Source organism: Mirounga angustirostris, unplaced genomic scaffold (assembly GCF_029215605.1).
Source record: "Mirounga angustirostris isolate CCGP_5_RB_7025 unplaced genomic scaffold, mMirAng1.0.hap1 SCAF_12, whole genome shotgun sequence".
Lineage (NCBI taxonomy): Eukaryota > Metazoa > Chordata > Mammalia > Carnivora > Phocidae > Mirounga > Mirounga angustirostris.
Window position 1 is genome coordinate 32553444 of NW_026991720.1, and position 25146 is coordinate 32578589.

The 25146-nt window shown below is 36.9% G+C and overlaps 1 protein-coding gene across 19 annotated transcripts in view; it reads right to left on the reverse strand.

The window, feature by feature from the left end:
• Window positions 1-25146, reverse strand: part of ST7 (suppression of tumorigenicity 7) — a 237249-nt gene that overhangs the window by 82854 nt on the left and 129249 nt on the right. For 16 of the 19 annotated variants that reach the window (XR_010406410.1, XR_010406411.1, XR_010406409.1 and 13 more), the window contains exons 3-9: window positions 23328-23487; window positions 13459-13513; window positions 12705-12820; window positions 10952-11027; window positions 8704-8772; window positions 6632-6786; window positions 4370-4467 (exon numbers count right to left, since the gene is read on the reverse strand). Coding sequence is in view for 16 of the 19 variants with exons in the window: in XM_064575026.1 (XP_064431096.1) it covers window positions 4370-4467; window positions 6632-6786; window positions 8704-8772; window positions 10952-11027; window positions 12705-12820; window positions 13459-13513; window positions 23328-23487 (729 nt within the window). In the remaining 3 variants the exon portion in view is untranslated. The remainder of the gene's footprint in view (window positions 1-4369; window positions 4468-6631; window positions 6787-8703; window positions 8773-10951; window positions 11028-12704; window positions 12821-13458; window positions 13514-23327; window positions 23488-25146) is intronic. The other 3 variants (XM_045864359.3, XM_045864362.3, XM_045864358.3) reach the window with 1 other exon arrangement.

Genomic DNA, 25146 nt, shown 5'->3' on the forward strand with positions numbered 1-25146 from the left:
AGAGCTGTAGATTTTAGGGAAAAGTGGCAAATAGTGCTCGGAAAGTATGCACAAGGAACAAGAAAGACCACTACCCCACATCAGGCCTTCACATTCTCCTTTTTCTCTCATTGCTCCAACCACGACCCTACCAAAATCTGCAAGTTCATTTACTCTTCATGCCCCCAGGGTATCTCTTCAGGGAATCCCATCCAAGACAAACAGCTCCCAAACCAGCCTGGTCCCAGGAACTGATCAATTCTAGAGATGCTTTAGAACACTGTGTTCATAGTAGAAGATCAGACTACCAACAAATAAGACTGAATAAAAACTGAATGTCTGCCCCAAAACAGATCCACTCACTTTAGGATTCTCCAAATCAGTGGTTCTTAATGGGGAATGATTTTGCCCCCCACCCCCAGGAGATAGCTAGAGATATTTTTAGTTGTCACACTGGAGAGCAACAAGGGGGCAGGCTGCTACTGGTATCTAGTGGGTAGAGGTCAGGGATGCTGCTAAATACCCTACAATGCAAAGGACACCCACAACAAAAACTTATATGGCCTAAAATGTCAATAAAATGGAGACTGAGGAGCCCTACTCCAGACCAAATGACCTGGGACAAGAGGAGCTCTTAGGTTCTTTCATATGGGCAAGCAATCCCACCCATACCAGTTTCTCTACACCAGTTCTGACAGGGTATGGCTAAGGGGCCAGACCAAACAGTGAGCCTTATGAATTCCATTCCAAATCTACTCAATAGGGACCAGGAAAACTAGGGGAAAAAACAAACAAAAAAAGCTGAGGTTAGTAAAATAGTAAAAGTTAAAAAGAAAGAAAAAATTGTGTCCTATATCAAATGTTAAAGAGGCAAGATTAAAATGAGAATAAGCAAAAAAACTTTTCTTTCAACTTAAGAAAGCAGAAAATGCAACTCTTTTCATTTTGAATAATAAATAATACCATATAGTAAAATTCAAAAGCCAGCATGCTCTCTTAGTTCTACCCACTGCCAAAACATTCTTCCAATAAAGTGCTCCATATTCTTGACTGCAAAAGGAAGCTTATTAAAGTGAGTTTTTTGAGAAAACATCTTGGGAATTCAAAATAATTAATGTGTTGCTTTTATTTTTTTATATTAATGTGTTGCTTTTAAAATTAGAAGCCATGAATCTTGACATTAAGGAGCTTACGTGTTCTTACCTCATCAATATTTACTTACAGTATCAATATTTTATTAGATCAATAATCATCTACAGTTGGACTTCCCAGAATTCCCATTCATTCTCTTTCAGGCTATCTCACCAATTAACAGTTCTCCCTTCCTTAAGGGGATTCCAGAGAATTGTTCTGAAGAGTCTACTCTACACGGAAGGCATTCCGACTCTACCATTTCTAGTTCCACCTTAAAATCTGCTCTAGGGAAGTTTCAACCAATGCATATGGGGTAGGATTGCTGTGTCTTAATGAGAAATTAGATCCTTCTGCCTCCGTGGCTTATCAGCAGGCTGCCTGGAATCCAGTGTGCTGTTTTCTGATAAAGGTTCCTCTGATAGGAACCTTTGCAGCAAAATGGTTTATGTGCCTGTTATTAAAGGAGTAAACCCCCACTGAAGTTCCCATGTATGGATGACCCCTGACCTGAGAGGAGTCGGGCCTGACCATCAATTGTCTCCCACAAGGCTGAGACCAGCTGCAGCTTCAACAGACATAGGGATCCTCAACCTCCGCTCCTCCATTTGGGTGCCAGGAGTTTGTAAAGAAAAGAGCACTATAAATATTTCTCTTCAAAACACATCTCCACAATGTCCAACAGTATCTCTCCCAGGACTGTTACAAGAGTAGGGCTCATATCTATAAACCCAGTAAAAAGGCAACATGTATTGGTATTCCAATAACATAACTGATTTTTTTAAGGAAAATAACCAAGAAACACATATATACATACAGATACACACATATATAAATCTGTGTATGTGTATGTATATATACATATAGAGAGAGAAAGAGAGATTGCTTGACTTACTGATTCATTCAAGAAGAAAAAAATCAGAAATATTCCAAAATGCCCATCAGGGGAATGGGCAAGCAAATTACATCATGCTTACATAATGGAGAGAAAATAGGGGGGAAAACGTAAGCATGTCTACCATATGCCAAGTGTGTTCATATTATTTTATTTCATTCTCTCCACTGCTCCATCAATTACCCTTTTAGGTAAGAAGCACTAACCACAATTTACAGAACACAAATGAAAAGCCCATAAAGGAGGAAAGTTGCCCTGGGTCACAGAGCTAGTGAAGAGCAAAGCTGAGATTCACATCTAGGTTTTCTTACTCTCTGCCCAGCATTTATTCCACTGCATCCCAGATTTCCCCCCAAGATCTAAATTTGGACTAAGACAATAAATGGAATTGTAAATATAAAATAATGTTAAATAAAAGTCGAACCACAGCATAGCTGCACTGGTCTTAATCATATGAAATGGTACCAAAATTGATGATCATCAGAATGAAACTGACAGGAAAAAAAACTGGAATTGAAATCACTCCAGTTTGTTTCTCCTGTGAAGTTGCTTAAGCACATAATAAAGAAAATCACCAAAATTTGCTCCTCCATGCATGCCTGTCCCAGGCTAACTAAGGTTAAGAAGAAGCGATAAATTTAAAACACCTTGTTAAAGGCTGAATGTGGCTGGGCCAGTTTAAGATAAATACCCCCAGGACGCCTGGGTGGCTCAGATGGTTAAGCGTCTGCCTTCGGCTCAGGTCATGATCCCGGGGTCCTGGGATCGAGTCCCGCGTCGGGCTCCCTGCTGAGCAGGGAGCCTGCTTCTCCCTCTGCCTTTCTCTCTCTCTCTCTCTCTCTCTCTCTCTCTCACACACATGAATAAATAAATAAATAAATCTTTAAAAAAAAAAAAAGATAAATACCCCCATCCTTCATAAAATTCTCAGCTCCTTTAGAGACAAAGGGACTGACTGGTAGAGTTTCTTCACTAGATCAAAAGATGGAATTTCCGCAACTTAAAAAGCTTTGAGAGCAAGTTCATGTCTCTACAGAACTCTCCTTTTATAAAAATTAGCACTTATACTGTAAAACAAGCATTCTTTCAATTCTTCCCTCAACCAGAAGAATTTACTCTTGGGACATCCCCTTTGCAGTAGCTTTGCCCATTGAGCATCTATCACCTGTAGTCAAACAGAATTACCTTGGAATCCCCCTCCTCTCATTCCTCTCGTCAGGTCTGGGGGCTATCCTGCTGCTTAATGGAGGAGCCTAACCCAGGCGCAGATCTCACTCAGACCTCCCCATTATGCTGCAACTTACAGAAATAACTAGGGGTGGGCCTGAAGTGCAGCTGCAACTCCCCCCCATGCCAGCGTAACTGGGGATTCGTATGAATAACTGCCCTTCCAAAGATAAACCAACAAAAGGCTCACTAGGTTTACACAGTCCTGCTCTCAAACCCAAAAGCTGAGAATTGGGCAAGACACCACTCTTATCTTGACCCTTGGTTCTTTCATTTTTATAAGGGGTGGTTACCTGTTGTCTCCTGACTTCAGGAAGACAGCAGAGGCCTGAAATATTGGCAAAAGTCTTTTGAAATTGTTTTTAAAAAGAAAATGGTTTATAAATACAATTTCTACTGGTGTCAGTTTCTTTATGAAAAAGTATTTCTTATTTTAAAAAATGTGGAAGTAAAAGTTCCTCTACTGGTTTCCCCTAAAACTACTGTTTTGATTACTGAATAATCATCTCCCTTGGTTCTCTTTCCTTTTAAAACTCTTACCTATTTCCTCTCTTCTTGTGTTGACTACTACTAATAAAATATCCTGATTCAAGAATCTAGGAAAATGCTTGAAATGACTTCAATCAGATTAGATCATACTATTATTACATTTGAGAGTAGCAATTAGACCCAGTTTATTCAAATCTTCCTAACACCAATATGCACAAAAAAAGTCAGCTAAAATGGCTGATCTCATTCTTGGCTTCTGGCTACAGCTCCAGAGGTTTAATAATAAGGTCATGTATTGGAATTTCCTTAATATGCCAGCCGCTCTATGGACAGCTTTCCATGTATTAGCTCATTTAATCTTCACAACAATCCTAAGCAGTTATTGCTTTTGTTATTAATATTGTTAAAGTTCTTGTTATCTATTCCCATTTTATAGATGAGGAAGCAGGCCCAGAGCCGTTGAGTCACTTGCCCAAGATCACTCATCCAGCACACTGGGAGCTAGAGCTGAAGCCCAGACTGGCCGGCTCCAGCACCCATGGGACCACCGCACCATCACCGGCGCTCTCTGCTATGGCCATGCAGTTGGCTCCTCCTTCTCGAAGTCAGGTACATTGCTCCTGTTCCCAAACACAAATTCAAACTCACATCTCTCATCATTTTCACTGCTTCCCTGGTCCTCCCGAGTCTTCTGGCACACATTGCTAGCCTTCTTTTGATGTAGACCAAGACATTAGTATCTCGTCCTGAAGAAGGAAATATAAAATACCAAAATTTAAAAATACAAAAGCTTTCAGCTGAGCAGCAAGAAAAAAATACAGAGGCCCATTTGCCATGCCCTTAAAGGAAAACCTCAGAGAGAACAGAGCGCTCCTTTGGCTTTTTCTTACTGCCAGGCGCACTGACAACTTTGCTAATAGTAAAATGCATACAGTGTAGTCAAAATACTTAGATTTCCAAAGGTCAAATCATGTGACTGATTACCTAATCCATGCTTTTGAGTTAGAATGTTGAGTTATTTGATAAATAAAATCATCTGCCACAAAGTGCTGGGAAAATGAACATACCCACATTGAATGTGGTTTACAAGCAAGAATTCCATATTCTTCAAGTCTGCATGCTTTTGGTAGAGATGCAAAGAGGTGAATCTCAGGTTGCATCCTGATGAACTATTTTTTTTCCTTCTTGACATTAAGTCTGGAGAAGCCTCATCTTGAACTTCTGTTTTATATTATTCTTTCCCTAAAACTAGTGACATCATAATCATCTCCAGGTCCCCAAAGCAGTCTATTTTAGATGGCAATATAACACATTCCAGATATGACAATAGAGTACGCAACAAAATGAAAACTACCCTAGTGTTAGAGAAAGCACTGACAAGCTAACTAGTTATAATAATAGTCACTAAAACGGCTCTTAAAAAGTACATTAACAACTTCTCATCTTAATCTTTTATTTAATTATATGTCATTTTGGATATGTTTCTAGACCAGTGAGAACATGCATGCATTTAATCCTCAATAAAATTACCATGTTTTAGAAAAATATGACACACCTGTTATAGATTAAGTACATGTATAATATGCAGCTATTAAAAGATGTTAAGACCAAAGTCCTAACATTTCAAGTTTTAAACAATGAGAACAAGATGTGTGCTGAAAATCTGCCAAGTGCCTACAAATTATTTTAAAGATGTGATTATATTTTTTGGATAGATTTAGGCAACAGGTTGAAAGGATTTAATTTACAGAAGAAAAGAAATAAAGAAAATTTCTTAAGTTATATTATAGGTAATGTAATTTTATGTGTTATTTCTCATTTAGCTCACCAAATAGACCTTACTATACAAATGCCTTCAAAATTCATTGTTATAATTTTTTTAAAAAGCAATAGATATGCGATTCGAGACTTGATTAACATACATACTGCAGAATGCAAATAAAAACTCATGTATTATTGTGTTGTGTGGACATACTCATGTATACACACAAAGATCAAAGATCTTGCTGTACCTTAGTTATAAGGACTAATGCACTCATTCTCTGCACCAAATCCAAGTTTAACACTAAAATTTAATTTTATAATCTCAATATGAAGGAGATGCAATCCTACTCTCCAAGATGCGGGAAGGGAAAATGAGGTGAGAAATTCCACTTTAAGGAAACAACCTAAAGTCTGAATGGACGATGAAAGGATTATTAAATTTCTACTTAAACAACCAAAAAACTGACAAGTCAGCAGCTCCAGGAATTCCAGAAACAATTTTTTTGTCTTGTTTTTATACCATTTCCCCAAAATATCACTGACCCTCTGTTTAGTGTACTAAAGTGAAAGGCCTCATTTTAAAGAGTTATCTTAAATAAAAGCAGCCACTATTTTTAATATAAAAAAGATAAATAATTACGAACTCATGGCTTTTTATCTCTGGAAGCCGATACCAATGCGCTAAATACTGAGATAATCACCAATAACTGTGATATTCTTAGTTGTCCTATTTCAACCCATGCTGTAGAAGACTTGTAAAAGAAAACCTCTGATTACATTAACATAAATTTAAGTCCTGTTTCCCAAATAGGCCTTAGGTTATGGGGCAGAGAAACAACTAATAAACAGAAACATATAAGAATTCTGAGGAGAAAAAAAGGTTACCATTAAAGGTTATTACCATTTATTTCTAGAGTTAAGGATCTAAAGATCAGGAAAGAATCTGAAAATGAATGTGAACAGTAATGAAGCTATAGTTAATTATATACTGTACTCTTATGGGAAGGGAAAAAAATAATAGAAAGGCAAAAACTAGTCTTTATTTTCATCTCTGAGAATCATATTTTGAACTGGCCTGAACATTTGTTCTGATTAATCATGCTACAGTTCTGACCCCCAACACGTTCAGCCTAGAGAAAACCTTACTATGTTGGGCTTCATACTGGGATCCATGATGCTGTAGCTGCTGAGAACGCCGGTAACAGCCGTCTCCAGCCTTCAGGGCCTGCTTGAACAGCTTTTCTGCTTCCGCAATTGTTGTTGCTTCCTCTTCAGCCAAGAGAATATAAGCAGTCGCACACCTGTCCATTCAGATAATAGCCACAATTACAAATCCAAGGACATTGTCACAGCTGGAGGAGTGCATGCAGAAGGGCAAGGAGTTATGCCGAAACATGCAGAGTGGCCAACTGGTTCATGCACCCCTGGTTTGTAGTTGTTGACACAAAATAATGACACAAAAGAAATGCTTATATTTTAGCTTGAAAGGTAGGATGTGTAGTGTTAGGAACATGGGGCTCACAAATGGACTCTGCCCCTTATTAGTGTGTCACTTTGGGCAAGTTATTACTCTGCCTCCCTGATGGAGCACATCATGAAATCGATTTGTTCACAGTGTTGTTGCGAAGGTTAAGTAAGGTGATGCATGTGAAGTGCTCAGTACAGTAGCCGGCATGGGGTACATACTCGATCAGTGTTAACCGACAATGGCAATGACAAGAGCTGTTGGGAAAGATCTCCTTCCAGCTCTCCAAGTTAGAGATCCTACAGACAAGTTTCCTTCTATTCACTAAACATGGATTCTCTGGAATCTAAGGATTTCTTCAGAATCAGAAGTTCATTAAATCGGATCAATTACTCATTAAAAAAAACAGCGCTTCGACATTTCATTACAGTCAGCACTGATTTTCTGGGTCAGAGAAGAACACTAGAAGAACCTACAGGTAGTGTTATTTCTGAAGAGCTCAAAATCTGATTCAGCCTCAGCAGCGAACAAGAGTTCAATCTCACACCTTTAACAGTAATAGCTACCACCACCTGTTGCTCAGTATATAGTAAGCACTGTACCAGGCACTTAACATATATCGTCTCATTTAATCCTTTCAACAACCTCTAAGCTAGGAAGCTGGAAAGGATAAGCAGTTAACTAACAAACAAGGGGAACTCTTGGAAATTCCAACCTTCCCCATCATACCAGAACAACCCGACTGCCAAAGAAAGGGAATGTGATAGGAAACAGTGAGGCCGGAGTCGACCATACAGGTCCCAATCTGCCTAGATCCCTCTGCTTTCCTTCTTCCCCACTGCCTCTCTTGTGGTCATTGCCCTACTTGTCAGAACCTCCATCAGACCACAAGAGAGAAAATAAACAGAAAGTGAAACCAAATGTTACTTTTACCATTCATAAACTGCAACAGCCCAGCTAGGAAAATGAGGCTGAACTTATAGCCAATGGGAGGTTTGGGGTGACTAGTTAATCTTAGCCTTGAAGAGGAGTCTTGTCAATTCTTTGGTCAGTCCCTCTAATTTCATGCAGGACTGATCAATGGGGCTTTAAACACAATGTGGGGCAGCAGGGGGAAAAAATGCCCAGAAAAATGCTGTAAAACCAATTAACTATGGAGGGCAGCAGATATAGGACTTAGAAAGAACAATAATGATGCTGAAACTGCCCAGCGATTCACTAGAGAAAATAACTGGGACAGGCATCAGGAAGCGCTACTTAAGGCTTCAGATGCTGACATATAAATATGGGTCAAGGGTAATGAAGTGAAAACTGAGATTATAATACTGAGTGGTGGATATAGTATCAGAGGAATTAGTTATAAGATTATAGGTGCTGGGCTGGGAATTCAAGACAGGTGGGGGCAAGTTACGTGCTTTCTTTCTTTATATTTCAAATAGTATTCTTAGGAGGAGAGGCAGAGTAGCACTACTAGCCAAGAAAACATGTATCTATGTGGAAAGTCATGAGTCTGGGGTAGAAACATGCTAAGAGCTTGTGAGTGAAGGAGAAAGAGCAATAGAAGTGCTAATGGTTGGGGAGTACAGAACGACGGCTCAGCTCGATGGAAGATATAGATGATGCATCCTTGTCACAACACAATACACAGACAGAAGCAAGAAAGTATGGTGATGGGGGTGTCAACCATCCAGATATCTGCTAGAAGAAGTCTCATTTGGTTAGAAGTAGGGCACCCGACAGGTTCTTGACTTACTTTGGTAACAATTTTATCTCCCAGATGGTAGAGGAAGCAATTAGGGGAACTTCAACTCTGGACCTAATTCTGACCAAGAAGAAAAAAATAGTTGGTGAAATGAAAATTGATAGGAACATTCAGAGAGAGTTACTATGTCATTTTGGATTCAGGATAATCAGAGAGGGTAATGTGGACTTCAAAACTTCAAAGAAAAGAGGTATGATTCAATGGCATGAGACTCTGAAGGAAAAAAATGGTTTAAGAGGGTCGGGCAGCTTCCAAATGTCCAACTATGACCATAGTCACAAATGAGCCTCTCAGGAAGAAAAGAGCGGTGACAATTAAGTAACCAATATGGCTGCACAGAGATCTCTCACAAGGTCAGATTCTTAAAGGACATGTAAAAAAAGATGGAAAGAGGGCATGTAATGAAGGACTACAAGAGAGTGGAATGAGCTAATAGGAATAATGTCAGGAGAGCTAAAATTCCGAATTAGCTTAAGCTTACAAAGCAAAATAAAGACACAACAAAATGCTAAAGACAACCATCTATTCCCTGTTTTTAAATTACTTTTAAAGCCCTATTACCACCCCCATTTCTCTATAACCATCACAAAAATAAATAAGCAAAAAAGACAAACAACACAACAACCACATGAAAACAAGACAAGTTTGTAGTTAGTAGCAGCAGATAATAAAGAGAAAGCAAAACTCTGTAACTCCTATTTTTTTCCTGGTTTCTCTATCAAGGAGCATGATTGTCGGGCTGAAAAAGGGAGAAGAAATTAAACTCTAACATGGGTAAAAAGATGTAAGATAGCAAATAACTGAACTATTCTAAATGAATTACTGTACTGGGATGGGCAAATCCCAGGAAGCCAACAGACCCCATAGGAAGGGAAGTGCTCTCTGTGGATAGTTAAGGAATCACAAAGAATGGACAGGTGCTAGAAGATGAGATGACAAATGCAGTAAAAATGTTCAAAAAGGGAAGAAGGCAGACTTCCCAAACTACAGAACAATGACTTGTAAAGATATTCTAATGGATTATTAAAGGGATGGTCTCCAAGCACTTTTAAAAGAAAGTAGTGAACACTAGAAGCTAGCTTTAATTCACTAAGACTAAATAAATCAGGTTGTGCTAGCTTAATTTACTTTAAAGAATTTACTACACAGTAAAGATCCATAGCTACAACTGGCATTCTTAAGATCAAAATGCAGAAATATGAGCTGAGTCACAGTGTAACTTGGGTGGCTTAGTAATTGGTTGAACAATACCAAAGGATGATGAGTCATGAAGACATGAACCTGGAGGATAGTCTGTATATGTCATGTCACAGAGTTCTGTCCCTGATCCTGACATTTTTATCAGAAACATGGATGACACACAGAAGGCAGGCATATCAAATTTGTAGATGACAAGAAACTAGAAAATAAATATGTTGTATGACAGAATCAGAAACCAAATAGATCAACAGGTTACAATGGCAGGATTTCCAACTCTCAAGTAAATCTTTTTTCCTAAGACCTCTGATGAAGATTCTGTAACCTTCTTCAAAAAAATCATAAAATAGTTTAACAATGACCACTTGGCAGGGAGAGTGTCGAGGTGATTCAAACACCAGATGGGTGGTTGAGCTAAATGACCTTTAAGGCCTCTGCCAACCCTGAGATTTTATGACTCCAATTTTAAGACTCTTTCCCATTTTCTGAGATCTCCAGAAGATATTTCCCAGCCTTCCTTGGTAACCCACAGCATGTTTGACAACACTAACAACAGCATTTCGTCTTATCTTTGTCTTGATCTTGAAATACTTTTAAAGTGCAATTTTTTTCACCTTATGTTTTTGTTCTCTTTTCCCCACTAGCAGAAGCTCTACCTAAAAAATGTGATGGCACAGACGAGCATTCTACATCTGAAAAAAATCTCCCTGTCAATGTTTTAGATACATAAAGAACTGTATTTATTTTAAGCCCTTACAATATCCCACAGGTAGTCCTTAAAGGGCTTGGAGGCCTTGGAATAGCCCTTGGAAGCTATTTAATTTAGGGTCATAGCAAAACCACTGAATTGCTCTCTAAGATGACTAAAACCACCATCACATGGATGTCCTTCACAAAAAAATTTTTTGACAAATTAGTAACTCCCAAAACAATCCTCAAGTTCAAATGCATAATTTAACTTAAGTATTCTATTAGTGGCAACTGAATACATTTATCAAAGGATGAGATTTCCTTTTTAAAAGCAAGATTTTCCCCCACTTACTCGTTTATCTCTAAGGCTTCATGAGCTGCAGAAATTCTAGCTTGGGGGTTTCTTTCTCTCCAGGCTTTCTGCATTACTATTTTAGAAAAAGAGAAAAAAGCAAGTCCATCAATATACATAATTTGGAAGACTCAACATGGGACAATAGTTAAATTAATAGCTTTCAGCTTGAATACAAGACAGTATTTCACTTACCAAAAAAGTCAGCCCAAATCTCCAAAGTCACACAAATATTCTAATTTGCTATTCCACTGTCCTTCAGTAGATGATATAAAACCTTTCTTGAGCTCATAAAATTACAGATCTAAATCTTATAGATGTGGTCTATAATTTTAGAGACTTAATCTTGATCAAGATTTCTTTTTTTTTTTTTACTGAAGTATTAGTTGATATACAATGTTACAGGAGTTTCAAGTGTATAACATGGTGATTCTCCAAGTCTACATGTTATGCTATGCTCACCATACTAAGGTTTCTTAAGAAAGGATAAGACATTCTAAAAGAGATTTAATATTTCTTTTGCTCATTAGTGTCATTTGTTGTTAAGAAACATATATTATTTTACCCCTTTTGAGATGAGATTACTACTAATCTCTTCCTTCTACTTAGACACAACATAATTTCTATTGATCATTTTCTCGAACTCTACAGGCTCTGGGTATTAGGACATTTTAAAACCATTTGAAGAATTAGGAGTTGGATCAGAAAAAAAAAAAGTGCTTTAGTCTTTTACTTAACATGTCTATCTGTTCCCAAAGTTTGCTGCAAACACAGTTTTTATATACCAGAGCAGTTTTTATATATATTGTAGAAAGCTCAATGCCTGGAATATTTATGTTCCACCATGGCAAGGAGTACCTTTTAAAAAAGAGCAACCATCTCCATATTTGTTTTATAAATACGTATATTCTAAGTTAGTTTCTTAGGTGCATGTACGTATTCCCCTTTTTAAAGATTTTTTTCACCTATTTAAGTTTGGTAATATAAACAATATCAGTGGAATTATTTGGACCTCAAACAATGTGAAATGCATGCCAAACAAAGCCTTTACTAGGATGGAAAACAAATATGGATTCTAATAGCTAAAGCCATCCCCCCATTCAGTGATAGTGAACCTGTAAATAGGCATACAAATCACTACAATATATTCATTTATCATTTGGATTCACTGAATCCCAATTTCTAATTATAATATCATCAAAGAGACATGACCCTTCATCCTACCTCAACCAAGGATTTAATTAGCCTTATATAAGATTTATATTTCCTTAAAATATGTAAATCCAATGTCAGTATATTTTTTTAAAGGATGTTTTAAGTTATAACAAGAAGACTTGTTTCTACATTGATACTTCATTGTGATAAATCCTCTACTTAAGTATCAGAATTCTGGGTTCCACTAGTCAATCTTCAATTTAATATTTTATATATTGGGGTTTTTGTAGAGCAGATATTCTAAAAGTGGTAACCTTAAGTACTTAAACCAAAAAGCCATTCCACTCAGCAACTACCTAAAAGATTGTCCAGGGGCGCCTGGGTGGCTCAGTCATTAAGCGTCTGCCTTTGGCCCAGGTCATGATCCCAGGGTCCTGGGATCGAGCCCTGCATCGGGTTCCCTGCTCGGCCGGAGGCCTGCTTCTCCCTCTCCTACTCCCCCTGCTTGTGTTCCCTCTCTTGCTGTGTTTCTCTCTCTGTCAAATAAATAAATAAACTCTTTAAAAAATAAAAATAAATAATAAAAGATTGTCCATACTTGCATCTGCAGGACGCAGGTGGTCTGAGTCACAAGTAAAGAATGTCTGGTGGTCTTGGGCAGAGAGATTCATGTCATAGTAAGTCAAAGGCTCTCGTCCTGTCACCCAAGTATACCTGGTAAAGGGGAAATAGATGGTCAGACACTTTGAGAGAAGAAAGCAAGACCTACAAAATATTAAGCTGCATAGGAGTTGAACTAGAAAAACATTAACTGGAATATTAAAACAGCTTTGCCAATGAATGAAAAAAAATTTTTTAATCATCCTGTTCTCCCTTTAGGAAGTATATCAGCAGGAAAGAAGTAAACATCTTCCTCTATATTTTTGTCTAAAAATTTTACTAGCACTAGCTAATGAAAACTTTCCCTAATTATATCATGGACATTTTCCAAAAGCCATGAAAATTCTGATATGCCTAATTACTCTGCAAAATTAAATGCCAACATAACTCCTGTGACATCTTCATAACCATGTTCTAGGTAAACTTCAAAATATTTTGACTGTATAATGCATAATGAAATGAATAACTGCAATAGAAAATTTCTAAAAACTACACATCTTTATATGTTATCCCAATTCCAATCCCAAAAATATTTATAAAACAGAAAAATCAAAACATTTGAGGATTGTATCAAAAAATAGAAGCACTACCCAGACTGTTACAATGACCCCTAAATGAACCAGCAAAAGCATTTGCTGCTGTCTACTCTCTGAACTAGATCCATTTGTTTCCCAACCTGTCAAAACGCTTACCGATTATATTCAGCACCCCTAAATAAATTTAGTGGATTTCGCCATACTTTGCATTCTGCAACAAAGAGAAATATGAAAATGTTACACATAGTCCAGAGACATTACAAGCTAATTAATTCAGCAAACCACCCTTCCTGGCCATTTGATAAGATAATTTTATTCTCTATCCTCTACATGGGAAGCAATATGGAAAAACTCTGAGTGGCTAAATCAGGAAACATAGCTCAGGCACCAGGACTTTGGAAAGTTTCTCCTACTAATCTTTCTGGTCTTAAGCTTCCTCATTTGCTAAATTAAGGTATAAGCTAAAATCAGCTAATTCATAACTTCAATAGTCATCAAGAGGTCTAAACAAATTCTATGAATTTACTTCTAAAATTACAGGTAGAAGGTATAGGAAGAAGTAAAACTACTTTCTATTACTCTAAAATATATCTTAAAATAACTCCTAAATAAGCCTAACTTAAGCTCTAGAGTATAATATGCAAGTGCCCGAGATTTTTATTTAGGATCTTTGTTAATACTGATCTTGTGATAATTCACCAGATTGCTTTTTACATTGCCATAAAGTAGTAATTAGAAAATTAATAAAGGTATTTTAGGGAGAAATGCTATGAAAATATAAGCATTAACACTATTTGCTTATATAGATACATGTATTAACCATTATACTAATATTACAATTCTAGCATGTATAATAGATGTATAATAGATTGTTGTAGATGTATAATGTATATGTATAATAGATTATACATCTTTCTTATACAAAGACTGCAGAAATTTAGAACCACAGGACTTAGAAAAGTCAATCATTAATTTTTAAGACTGTCTTATAAGTGTGTGACTAATAAGCTATAATTCTTTTTAAACAGCCTATGATTAAGACTTTCTACTGATTCAGAATACATTTCTTTGAATGAATAATGTTTTATTAGAAAATAAAATCAGTTAACAGTACTTAAAATATCTGTGTGTGTGTAGTCCACCAAAAAACACACCCAAAGACATATATATACAAAAGTGAACAATTATTGCAGAAATCAAAAGAACATTAAAGGCCATGAGTGATTCATTAAGATTCTCAGTCCTATTATATGCAACATCCATCCTTCCACCCATCCACCCATCCATCCATCCAACCATCCATCCATCCAATGAGCACTCAGCACTCAATGGGGAAAACAAACAAGCAAAGCACTATTACAATACAGCATGAAAATGAAGAACAGAAAACACTGTAGAAACACTGTGTGTAATCTCAATACATTCTTGTTAAAATAGTGAATGAAGGGTATACATATAACAGGAAGACATGTTTTCATTTAAAGAAGGTAAATTTATCTTTAAATTAGGACTGGAGCCCGCCTAAAATTTGCTCAATGTTTATAAATAATGGCGCTAAATTTTCTGACACTTAGCTTAACTCGACATTTAGGAAATGATCTTTGCTCAGTTCAGCATCTTTGAATTTTGTTCCTGAGAAACTGAAATTCAATGGCTGTCACTTCATATGGTACTAAATAGAAAATTATGCTTTTCTCAAATAATTACTCTTTTTCCAGATGTAAAGGCCCTTAGAGGGGTCACTAATGAACTCGATCAGAGCTCAGGGCTTGAATCACACCAGTGAGCCAAACAACCATCATTCCCACCATCTCCTCAGAGGATGTCTTTTAAGATCCAAAGTGCTCTTCTTAAAGCGTTATGGATATTGCAAGGTTAGAATTTAGCATATAACAAACATGCACACATATTTATGTACAAAGAATGCTCGTGGTGGCATTATTTGCAAGAAAATGGAAGCATTTGGGGAGATGCCTCTGCCCCACTGAATTTCATCTGAAATATTAGTAAAAAGGTTATGGCAAATAATTTGTCTCCAGTGAATACATTATTCTATTTGCCTCGAAGGACAAGCACTGTTTAAATAACAAATGACAAACTATAAAGCAAAACACCTTCAACTAAAATTTCAACTCTATTATATGTTGGATACAAATGAAATTATTTCTTTTTTTTTTAATTTTATTCTTATGTTAATCCCCATACATTACATCATTAGTTTTAGATGAAGTGTTCCATGATTCATTGTTTGTGCACAACACCCAGTGCTCCATGCAGAACGTGCCCTCCTCAATACCCACCACCAGGCTAACCCATCCTCCCACCCCCCTCCCCTCTAGAACCCTCAGTTTGTTTTTCAGAGTCTATTGTCTCTCATGGTTCGTCTACCCCTCCGATTTCCCCCGCTTCATTCTTCCCCTCCCGCTACCTTCTTCTTCTTCTTCTTTTTTTTTTTTCTTAACATATATTGCATTATTTGTTTCAGAGGTACAGAGAAATTATTTCTAAATAAAAATGACTGCAAGACAGATGGTGTATATACCTAAAATATTTTTGAGCAGTATCTAAAGATGCAATATTCATTTAGGAAGTGCCACAATATAGCCAGCAGGGGGTGCCGCAAACATTTTGAAATGTTTTTACAGCTTGTAACAGAAAACTGAACTTTTAAAAAAGTCACTGCTAATATTAGTGTCATACATGTGGTCTGTACTCAGTTTCTTTAACTATCCCTGAAACTTAGAAATGAGGGTCTAAGTAACTTTAACAAATGTAAAATATTCTGAATGAGAAAAAATATGTGACACAAAACTATGTAAGAAATGTCTTCATTAGCTATATCCTTCAAACTGGTGCAAAACCGGAATAATTTTTTTAAAGAAATAAGCAACTAGAGGTCGAATATGAACACATCCAAGTTTTACCTCAAATTAGGTCACAGCTATGTTAAATTTCTTCTTTGCTACTTTGTTTCATAATCTTACCACTACTACAAAAACTCGGTCTGGAATTACTCTAGAGTACATAACCCATAAATATCAGACTGCCTGATGGTTTCGTGATATGGACAGAGGTTGTAAATGCCAAATGTATTAGAATGTGAAGATTTAAGTCAAGAAGTTCAACTCAGATATCCAGAGGGTAAAAATTTTTCCACATGAGGTCCAGTTTCTTACCTTATTCATGTCTTTGAGAAATAAATTCTTTAAGTCAGAATTAAAATTTTACTTCCAAAAGGAAATTTGCATTCTCCATTAATATCAACAATTTCGGTACCCTTTAGAAGACCTAAGAGTTGACAGGGACTCCATCAAGGGCTTGCTGACATTAATAGTCCAATTAAAAATATGCCCCAATAAAATAAACATACTGTCTATGGTTCCCTCTGTAGCAGCCCACAGAAGAGTCTCTATCTACAAATCCTGACAGACATATTCAGACCTCAGCATGCATGCAAGAATGTAGTTCAAGAGGAAGAGAAGCACTAAATATTGGAATAGTACTTGTTTAGTTCCCCAAGTCTGCAGAACAGATTTCCCCCTTTGTGATAACAGGATGATTGTAAGTTTTTATGTGGGAGACAAAGAAAATTAAAAAAATAATAATAATGCTTACTGCCACCAAGGACTTCTAAAATCAAGCACCAATCTTGTCTTCAGCCTCCCCTCTCACCATTCCCTACTAAAACTTGCCATCCCAGTGACAGTTATATCATGCCTTTTGTACTCAGTCACACCTCTAGAATCCCCACCCCACCGCTCACAGGACTGTGTGGTTTAAACATATATAGAATGGCATTTTGCATTAGTCCCGAGGCTGGGCCCTGGGTAATAAAATTAAATTAAATTTTAAAAATTAAATTAAAAAAAAAGAGGAGCTTACAGCCTTGGTAGAAAAATAGAAAGGGCATCCAGCTGAAGAAGCTCTATAGAAGGAATAACGCACTGACAGAACCACAGACTTTCCCTTTGTCACAGTCCTCAAAGAAAATGAGAACTTAATTCTCAGAAAAACCAAGAGGCTCCGAAGTCACAGAGCTTTTATTTACATGGAAGAAAATATTATTCTCTACATCCAATTCATTTAACTCTGAGAACCTTTTGTCCCAAAAATTAAAAAAAAAAAAAAAAAGATAAAATCTTCACTTCCAGGGCCTTCAAATATATACATTATTAATTCACAGCCTAGGAAGATTTGTTTTACTAAAAAGTTACCACCTCTTCCCAGAATCTAAAATCTAATAATGATGGTAATATTATTACAAATAGCAGCAATAGCAATCTTTGTCCTAACTAACAGCCCGATTTTCGTGGAGCCTTTCTAGAATAGGTTTTAAAGCTCAAGTCATCTATATTCCTTACATACACTAGTAAGGGGCCTATAGTAGGCTCTTTCTACAGAAGAGTAAAGCATAGAAAAGCTATGTAATTTCCCCATGGTTCATAGTAAATGAGATTAAGGGCTGGTGTCCAGACTAACCAACAACCACCTGCTATATGCAACAGACCCATTACCCTGCAACATCATATCTCAAAAATCCTATGACTTCATCAATTAAATTTTCCACTAGAAAAACAGTTTCAAAAACTCCTCTGGGGAAATGTTAGGCACTTTTAAACAATACTTTTAAACATTTGGGTTCCAAAGTACAACAGAAAAGGGCCCTAGATAAAGTTTCATCAGATGTATTATGACAATCAAGATTAACCCCAAGCCAGTCAATGTCTGACACATGATTCTGCCATATATTTATTAGCTTTGATATCTCAGAAATGAATACCCAATTCTCTATTTCATACAAGTTATTCTTAATCATTAAAAGTAACAATATCGGGGGCGCCTGGGTGGCTCAGTTGGTTAGGCGACTGCCTTCGGCTCAGGTCATGATCCTGGAGTCCCTGGATCGAGTCCCGCGTCGGGCTCCCTGCTCGGCGGGGAGTCTGCTTCTCCCTCTGACCCTCCCCCCTCTCATGTGCTTTCTCTCATTCTCTCTCTCTCAAATAAATAAATAAAAATCTTTAAAAAAAAAAAAAAAAGAGTAACAATATCGGGGCACCTGGGTGGCTCAGTCGTTAAGTGTCTGCCTTCGGCTCAGGTCATGATCCCAGGGTCCTGGGATTGAGCCCCGCATCGGGCTCCCTGCTCCGTGGGAAGCCTGCTTCTCCCTCTCCCACTCCCCCTGCTTATGTTCCCTCTCTCACTGTGTCTCTCTCTCTGTCAAATAAATAAAATCTTTAAAAAAAAAAAAAAAGAGTAACAATATCCATTCTCTTAAGTAATTAGGCTTTAGTTGTTTTCATAACCTTTGAAATAATTATTTTGGAAGTTTAATAAGTAGTAGTAAAGGCACAAAGTAATATGTAGGTAGCTTTCAACTCAACAAATATGTTATTCTCTCAAATTCTACAGAATGAGAATAGGTATAAAAAATGATGAGTTTCAAGACCATTTTTATTGATCTGCTCTATTCAAGACAGTGTACTACTCTCTTCAAGTATTGCTAAGATGGTTAAATCTTTATTGTATCTCTCATACATTTCCCATTATTTCTGACCTAAGTCAATCAACTCAACCAAATAATGTGGAAATTGTGAAATAAGTTTATTAAATAAAGGTTCACCAGGGACTAAAACTGTTTTAGGCATTTTCACCATTCAACTGGAGATCAAATCTATACTAGAACATAAATTTTAGTAGCAAAAGATTTTAAAAGATGTAATAAGCATTGGCTAAGAGAATCACTTCAACACATATAGATGTGGCAAGGACAACTGAGTTCCCCTAATTGAGATGATTAAAGAGCAACCCCAAAAGTCCTGGACATGTAGCAATTTGCAGTTTTGCCAAGGAATATCCTTGAAATGCAAGCACTGAAAGGACTGGGCATAAAAGTGAGTCACTGAGCTGATGAGTAAACCTCATTGAACCCACAGCCATATCTCCATGGGGCTGGTCCCCATCATATTCATAGAGATGTCAGTTCATCTGGAGGACACTGCCTGATGATGGTTGTCCTCTGACTTGCTATTTCTGAATGACCTCATTTATTCCTCAAAGTACTCTGTGAAGTAGATACTGTTGTTACTACCATGTATGCAAATTAAGATACGAAGGAAGGTTAAGTGACTCACCCAAGGTCACACACTGTAAGTGATGGAGCCAAGATTAGGGCAACATCTATCTGACCCCAGAGCCTGAGCTCTCAACCATCAGCAATCCTACCACTGAGCTGTTTCTAAGTAAGTTTGGCTAGTGTCACTTCTGAAATAACGTCATGTATGGTAGTACAGGTTTTTAATGAAATTATTTACTTCACCAGTTTAGTAATTACATTAGTATTGAGTTTATAGACCTCACAGAGGATCTAGACTAAATTTTTTAGTTGGGGCTTGAGACTTTGGACTCCAAAGCAAGACCACCTAGGCTGTTACCATCCATATGACCTTGGACTGACCTTGGGCAGATGACTTAACTTGCCTATACCTCAGTTTCATCAACCATATAACAGAGATAATAACAGTACCTGCTTCTCATATATATATTCATACATACTATGTACATATATAAGATATATATTAAGATTCAATGAGACTAAAATGAAATGATTTGAGACAGGAAGAGAAGCAACTATAACCAGAGTTTTTCTAAAGATCCAGTTCTATGCAAGAGGATACTAAGGTATCCAAGAGAATTTAAACTTGACTTTGACAAGGATACTTCTCATGTGCTGAAGCACCCTGCACTTTTCCAAATATCTTGAAGATGAATGCTGCCAACCTTTGTCTTTATGACACCTTACTCAAGAACAGGACAAATTATCAAACAGATGTTCCCATGAACCCAAATTCAAAATATTACTGGTCCCTGAGAATTTCCTCCCTTCAGACAGGGAAAAGTTGGCCACATTTTAAATCCCTATACATCATCAGCTCATAAGTTGAGTTGAATTAAGAAATGGCAGTGAGAACATGGCGACATAGCAAATACATCAGCAGGGTTTATGACGAAAAATGGTGGGTTAGCTCCCCAAGAAAGCATAAAGATGAAATGTTCATAAATGTTAACCTAAGCCAAACAACCTAAAATTTGGCTAGCTTAAGAAGCTTTATAGTTAGCTACATTTCTTCTCTGATCCACAGATAAACATTACTACAGATTTTAAAAGAGTCTGCACTCAGGCCAATTTGTACAGAAACAAAAGTTAAAGAAGGTATGAACAGCCCACCCATAACAATCACAATCCTCCCACTCCCCATTCCCCTACCCCAAATCATTCTTAAGTAGGCCAGGTCTTTCAGCTCTTAACCAAAAGAAATGATTCCTTAAGAAAAGAGCTACACTATGAGTTTTCATATAGATCAATGTTTATAACTGGTATTTTCAGGGGTTTTTGAAGCTTTTTCAATGATTTTTCTCAAATAAGCAATTAAACTGCCTTTGCCAATATCTGTGGGACTTTGTTAGCCATGTTGTATTTCATGTAAGATTCACCAAAGAGCTGTCTGTCATTCTCCAAGAAAATCAAAAGATTCATCCTTTTGTTATTAAGGCAACAGCCATTTTAATATTATTAAGAGAATAGGAATTGTTAAACAAATTCCTCTATTTTAAGAAATGTATTATTAATTACCCTCAGCTTTAGACTTTCTTTTTCCTTTACTTAGTTGAAACCAGACTATTTAATAGAAAGTGATTGAGTAGAGATAAAAGACAATGTACTTTAATAGTATTTTTCTTATTCAAAAATAAAAATCACCACAGGAAAAGAGAAGTGGAAAATAGTATTAGTCCCACTGCATCTGGTACTTTCATACTGGCATACATGTTTGTTGAGCTGAGTTAGACCAATTTTAGAAACCCAACTGTCAAGGAGAAGGGGGCAGACTGAGCCCTAAATATACTTAGATAAGGTAATTTCCCCTTTGCTAAATGTAACTATTTGAACATTGTTATGAGATCAGATCATAAATGCTGTATCTATTACACAGGAAATGAATAGAAATATTGCATGCATAGTAGTAGACATTCAGCAAATACTAGTGGAATTGAATTAATAATGATATTCAAAAACTCATTCCTAGCCAGGTAAAAACTTAGTACAAATACAACTGGGAATTTCCATGATTATTATTTTTGAATATATTTTTATAAAGGGCTTAGGTCCTCCCTTTTAAAACTGCCATAAAAGCACTAAGAATAACACCAAGATTTATATAATGCATAAGGCTTACTTCAAGGTAGCCATAAAGAGAGATAGCAAAATAATAGTGACAGTAAGAATTCTTCATTGCATTAAGGAATGATGTCAAGAAATTTAAATTGGGTAGAGAGAGAATTTTAATGCAAATAAAAATGTACTCACAATGAAGAATGGCCTCAAATAAGGCTGCTTTCCATTTCTAATCTGTTATTCCTATAATGTTTTACACCATTCAAAGACTATAGTAACTCTAATTGGGTAAGAGGTCTTCACAGCAGATGCAAAGTGAGGGCAGTTATCCACAATGTCTTATATGATGATGACTGAATGATCAAGACCCCACATTAGAATAATGTGCCACACTTGTTAGAATAGTGGTTAATGTTTCACTTTGCTCAACTCTCTGTTTTTCACAAAATGGGTAAGTTTTCAAAGTCCCAGACAATTCTGTTACCTGAGTGGTGCCATCTCTGGTACTCTTTAGGATGGAAAAAAAAATGTGTACCTGGTGGTGCCCCCTGCCACTCACAGATGGCTGGCAAAGGGCCTATTGAAAGGGACCAGATCAACAACAGGAATAAAATATATGTGCAATGCTCCTTGATGCTTATCACCTGGTGAGACAGTTATGAAATATAGACTGAGTTATTCTAGGAGAAAGAAAAAAAAAAGATCTAATCTAGCTCTTTAATTTCTTCCTCTTCATCCTTCAAGTATCAGAACTAGTGCCCTCCCCTTCAAGAAGCAAACTTCTTCCCCAGCTTGGGTCAGGAACCCCTCCTTTGTTCTCCATAGCACTGTATGTTCCCTCATGTAATCACAGCACTCACCACTGTGTCTCCTTCAGTAGACATGAGAGTTCCATGAGGACAAGGACTTTGGCTTTTTTTCCCAACCATAATATTCATAAGAACCTGTATAAGGCCAGGCTCATATTAAGGACTTAGGAAATGTTTACTGAGCTGATAAAGAGACCAAGTTAAGAGACCATATTCTTCCCTCTTCTTTTATGAATGGAGAAATTACAGGCCTTGCATGCACTCATTTGTTCATTCACTGAGTTTCAATGATGGAGCAGACACTGTGCAAAATGCTAGAAATACTGCAATAAAGCAGTCAGCTTAAACATTACAGTGCGATTTGATAAATGTTGCTAAAGATAAAAATGTTAGAAGTCAACAAAGGTGGAGAGATATGGTACAACCTATCGGAGAAGGCTTCCCAGGAAGTAACACTGGAGCTGGGTTACGAAAGATGGGCAAATGCACGAGAGAGGGAAACAGATTTCTAGGAAAGGGGCCTTGAGAAAACAAGGCATGTTCGAGAAATGAAAAGTAGAGGGACAGGATTGTGACTGAAGCCAAAGCTGGCAAGAAAGGTGAAAGCAGCTTATGCTATGCTAAGGAATCTGGGCTTTATCTTCAGTGGAATGGAAACCAAGGCAGCCTTGTAAGCAAAGGAGTGATGTGATCACATCTAGTTAGACAGAAGGTTCTGCAGTTAGCATGGAAGAGAATGGACACATTCAATAAAGTTCGAGAAACTAGGGACAAGGAGCCCAGAGACTCAGGCTGGGAATACTGACCTATATAAATGATCCTTAGCTAAACCAAATTAGAGAAAAAGTAAAATTAAACAAAATAAATATTTCCTTTCCTTGTGATGCTTATATTCTTTTTCCCTGGTAGAAGCTGTCAACACCTTAGGAAAATAAACTGCATTTTTCTCCAGAGACTAATATTTAAATAACATTATTACTGCCTTATAGTCATAATAACTTAGTAAAAATAAGTAAATCATGTTCAAGCTGAAGGACTTTCCATACCTGAGACACTCTGCCTGTTGGAATCTGAGTCCCCATTGCTGGAGTTAGAATTGTTGGAGGAGTTGTTGTCAACCCCTCCCAGGAGGGGGCGCAAGTGGCTTACTGAGACTTGTTCAATGAATGATGTTCCATACTTGCGAAAATACCACCATTCAAATATCTAGAATAGAAAAATTGAAAGAGTGATTATGGTCCTTGTTACTGTTCATGATTTTGTACACATGCCCATGAAATATGCTGCATTTACTAATTACATCTACCTTAAATACTTAATTTTTACTCCAAAAATTTTGCTTTATTCTAAAAATTAAAGAGTTTAATAAAATTAAAATACCAATTACACTTTAAATTCTCAATGTAGTTCCCTCCACTTAATACTAGCTTTCAAAGAAAATCCATAACTATAATCATGGATAAAAGAACACTGTTAAGAGCTGCTCAATATTATTTTCCTCCAAATTTACATAATATTCTAACAAAATCACCATGGCTGAAAGACAACTCCAGAAATGTATACAAATAAGCAAGTTTTAGAAGTATGGCTTATGAAATATTCCAATTCTTGGCACCTTACATTCTGATAAAGCCATACTGCATAAAATTTTTAAGATAGCAAAATTTTATTTTTATTTTTAAAACAAGCATTTCCTTAGAGAAATGCTGGTTTTACAGAAAGAATGAAAGGCATCCCACTTCTTGTATGGATGGTACTCCACTACTGAGAGACTTAGCAATGTCCCACCTACTAAGAAGTGCTTTATAAACAAACATAAGCATCTGTTGAACACCATTAAGGTTTCCTAGTTCACCAGCTTACCAATTATTATATACTATGCATTGCCAAGGAGAAAAGAGATAATTTTCATTAATAAAAGGAAAGAAGCAATAAAACTCATATAACTAGGCTGCAATCATGACTTCTAAGCACTGGGAAAGCAAGCGACCTCCCCCAAGCCTGCTTCCCTGGCACCTTGGTCCCTCCAGCAAACACTTTCCCACCACTGTTCAAAGCTGCTCTCCCCCACATTCTTTCTTCTCCTTTCTGCCTGATTTGGGATTTGTTCCTTAAGCAGCCACAAATCATCACACAGAAGAAATTTAAAAATCAACTATATCCCAGAGTCTCATAGGATTAACTATACCATATTTTTATAATATAATACAGAATGTGGAACTAACATAGAATTAATTATCTTTATGCTTACAAAAAACAAGATTTTATTACCTACTCTGGAATGGACTTTGGGCTATTATTTAAAAATCAATGTTCTTGGGGCGCCTGGGTGGCTCAGTTGGTTAAGCGACTGCCTTCGGCTCAGGTCATGATCCTGGAGTCCCGGGATCGAGTCCCGCATCGGGCTCCCTGCTCGGCGGGGAGTCTGCTTCTCCCTCTGACCCTCCTCCCTCTCATGCTCTCTGTCTCTCATTCTCTCTCTCTCAAATAAATAAATAAAATCTTTAAAAATAAATAAATAAATAAAAATCAATGTTCTTTCTCTTCTGTTCTACAAAAAAAAAAAAAAAAGCAAACAAACAAAAAAAACCTTTTTTAAGACAAAAAGAACATCTATGAATGACCAGAAGGAGACATCAATTAAACCAAATGTTTCCAATTCTATGACAACTTTAACTTAATTCCAAAAAGTTACCCCTCTGACTATATGAATTTTCATGTGTTAAGACATTCAAGTAACTTCACTGGGCAGACAGGGAAGAGAATATGATATGAAAGCTAAAAAGGGACAGAACTAGTTTATAACATTTGGAATGCTAGGAATAAGAGATCTTGCTTGAAGGAACAAAGCTCAAGAATGGTAAA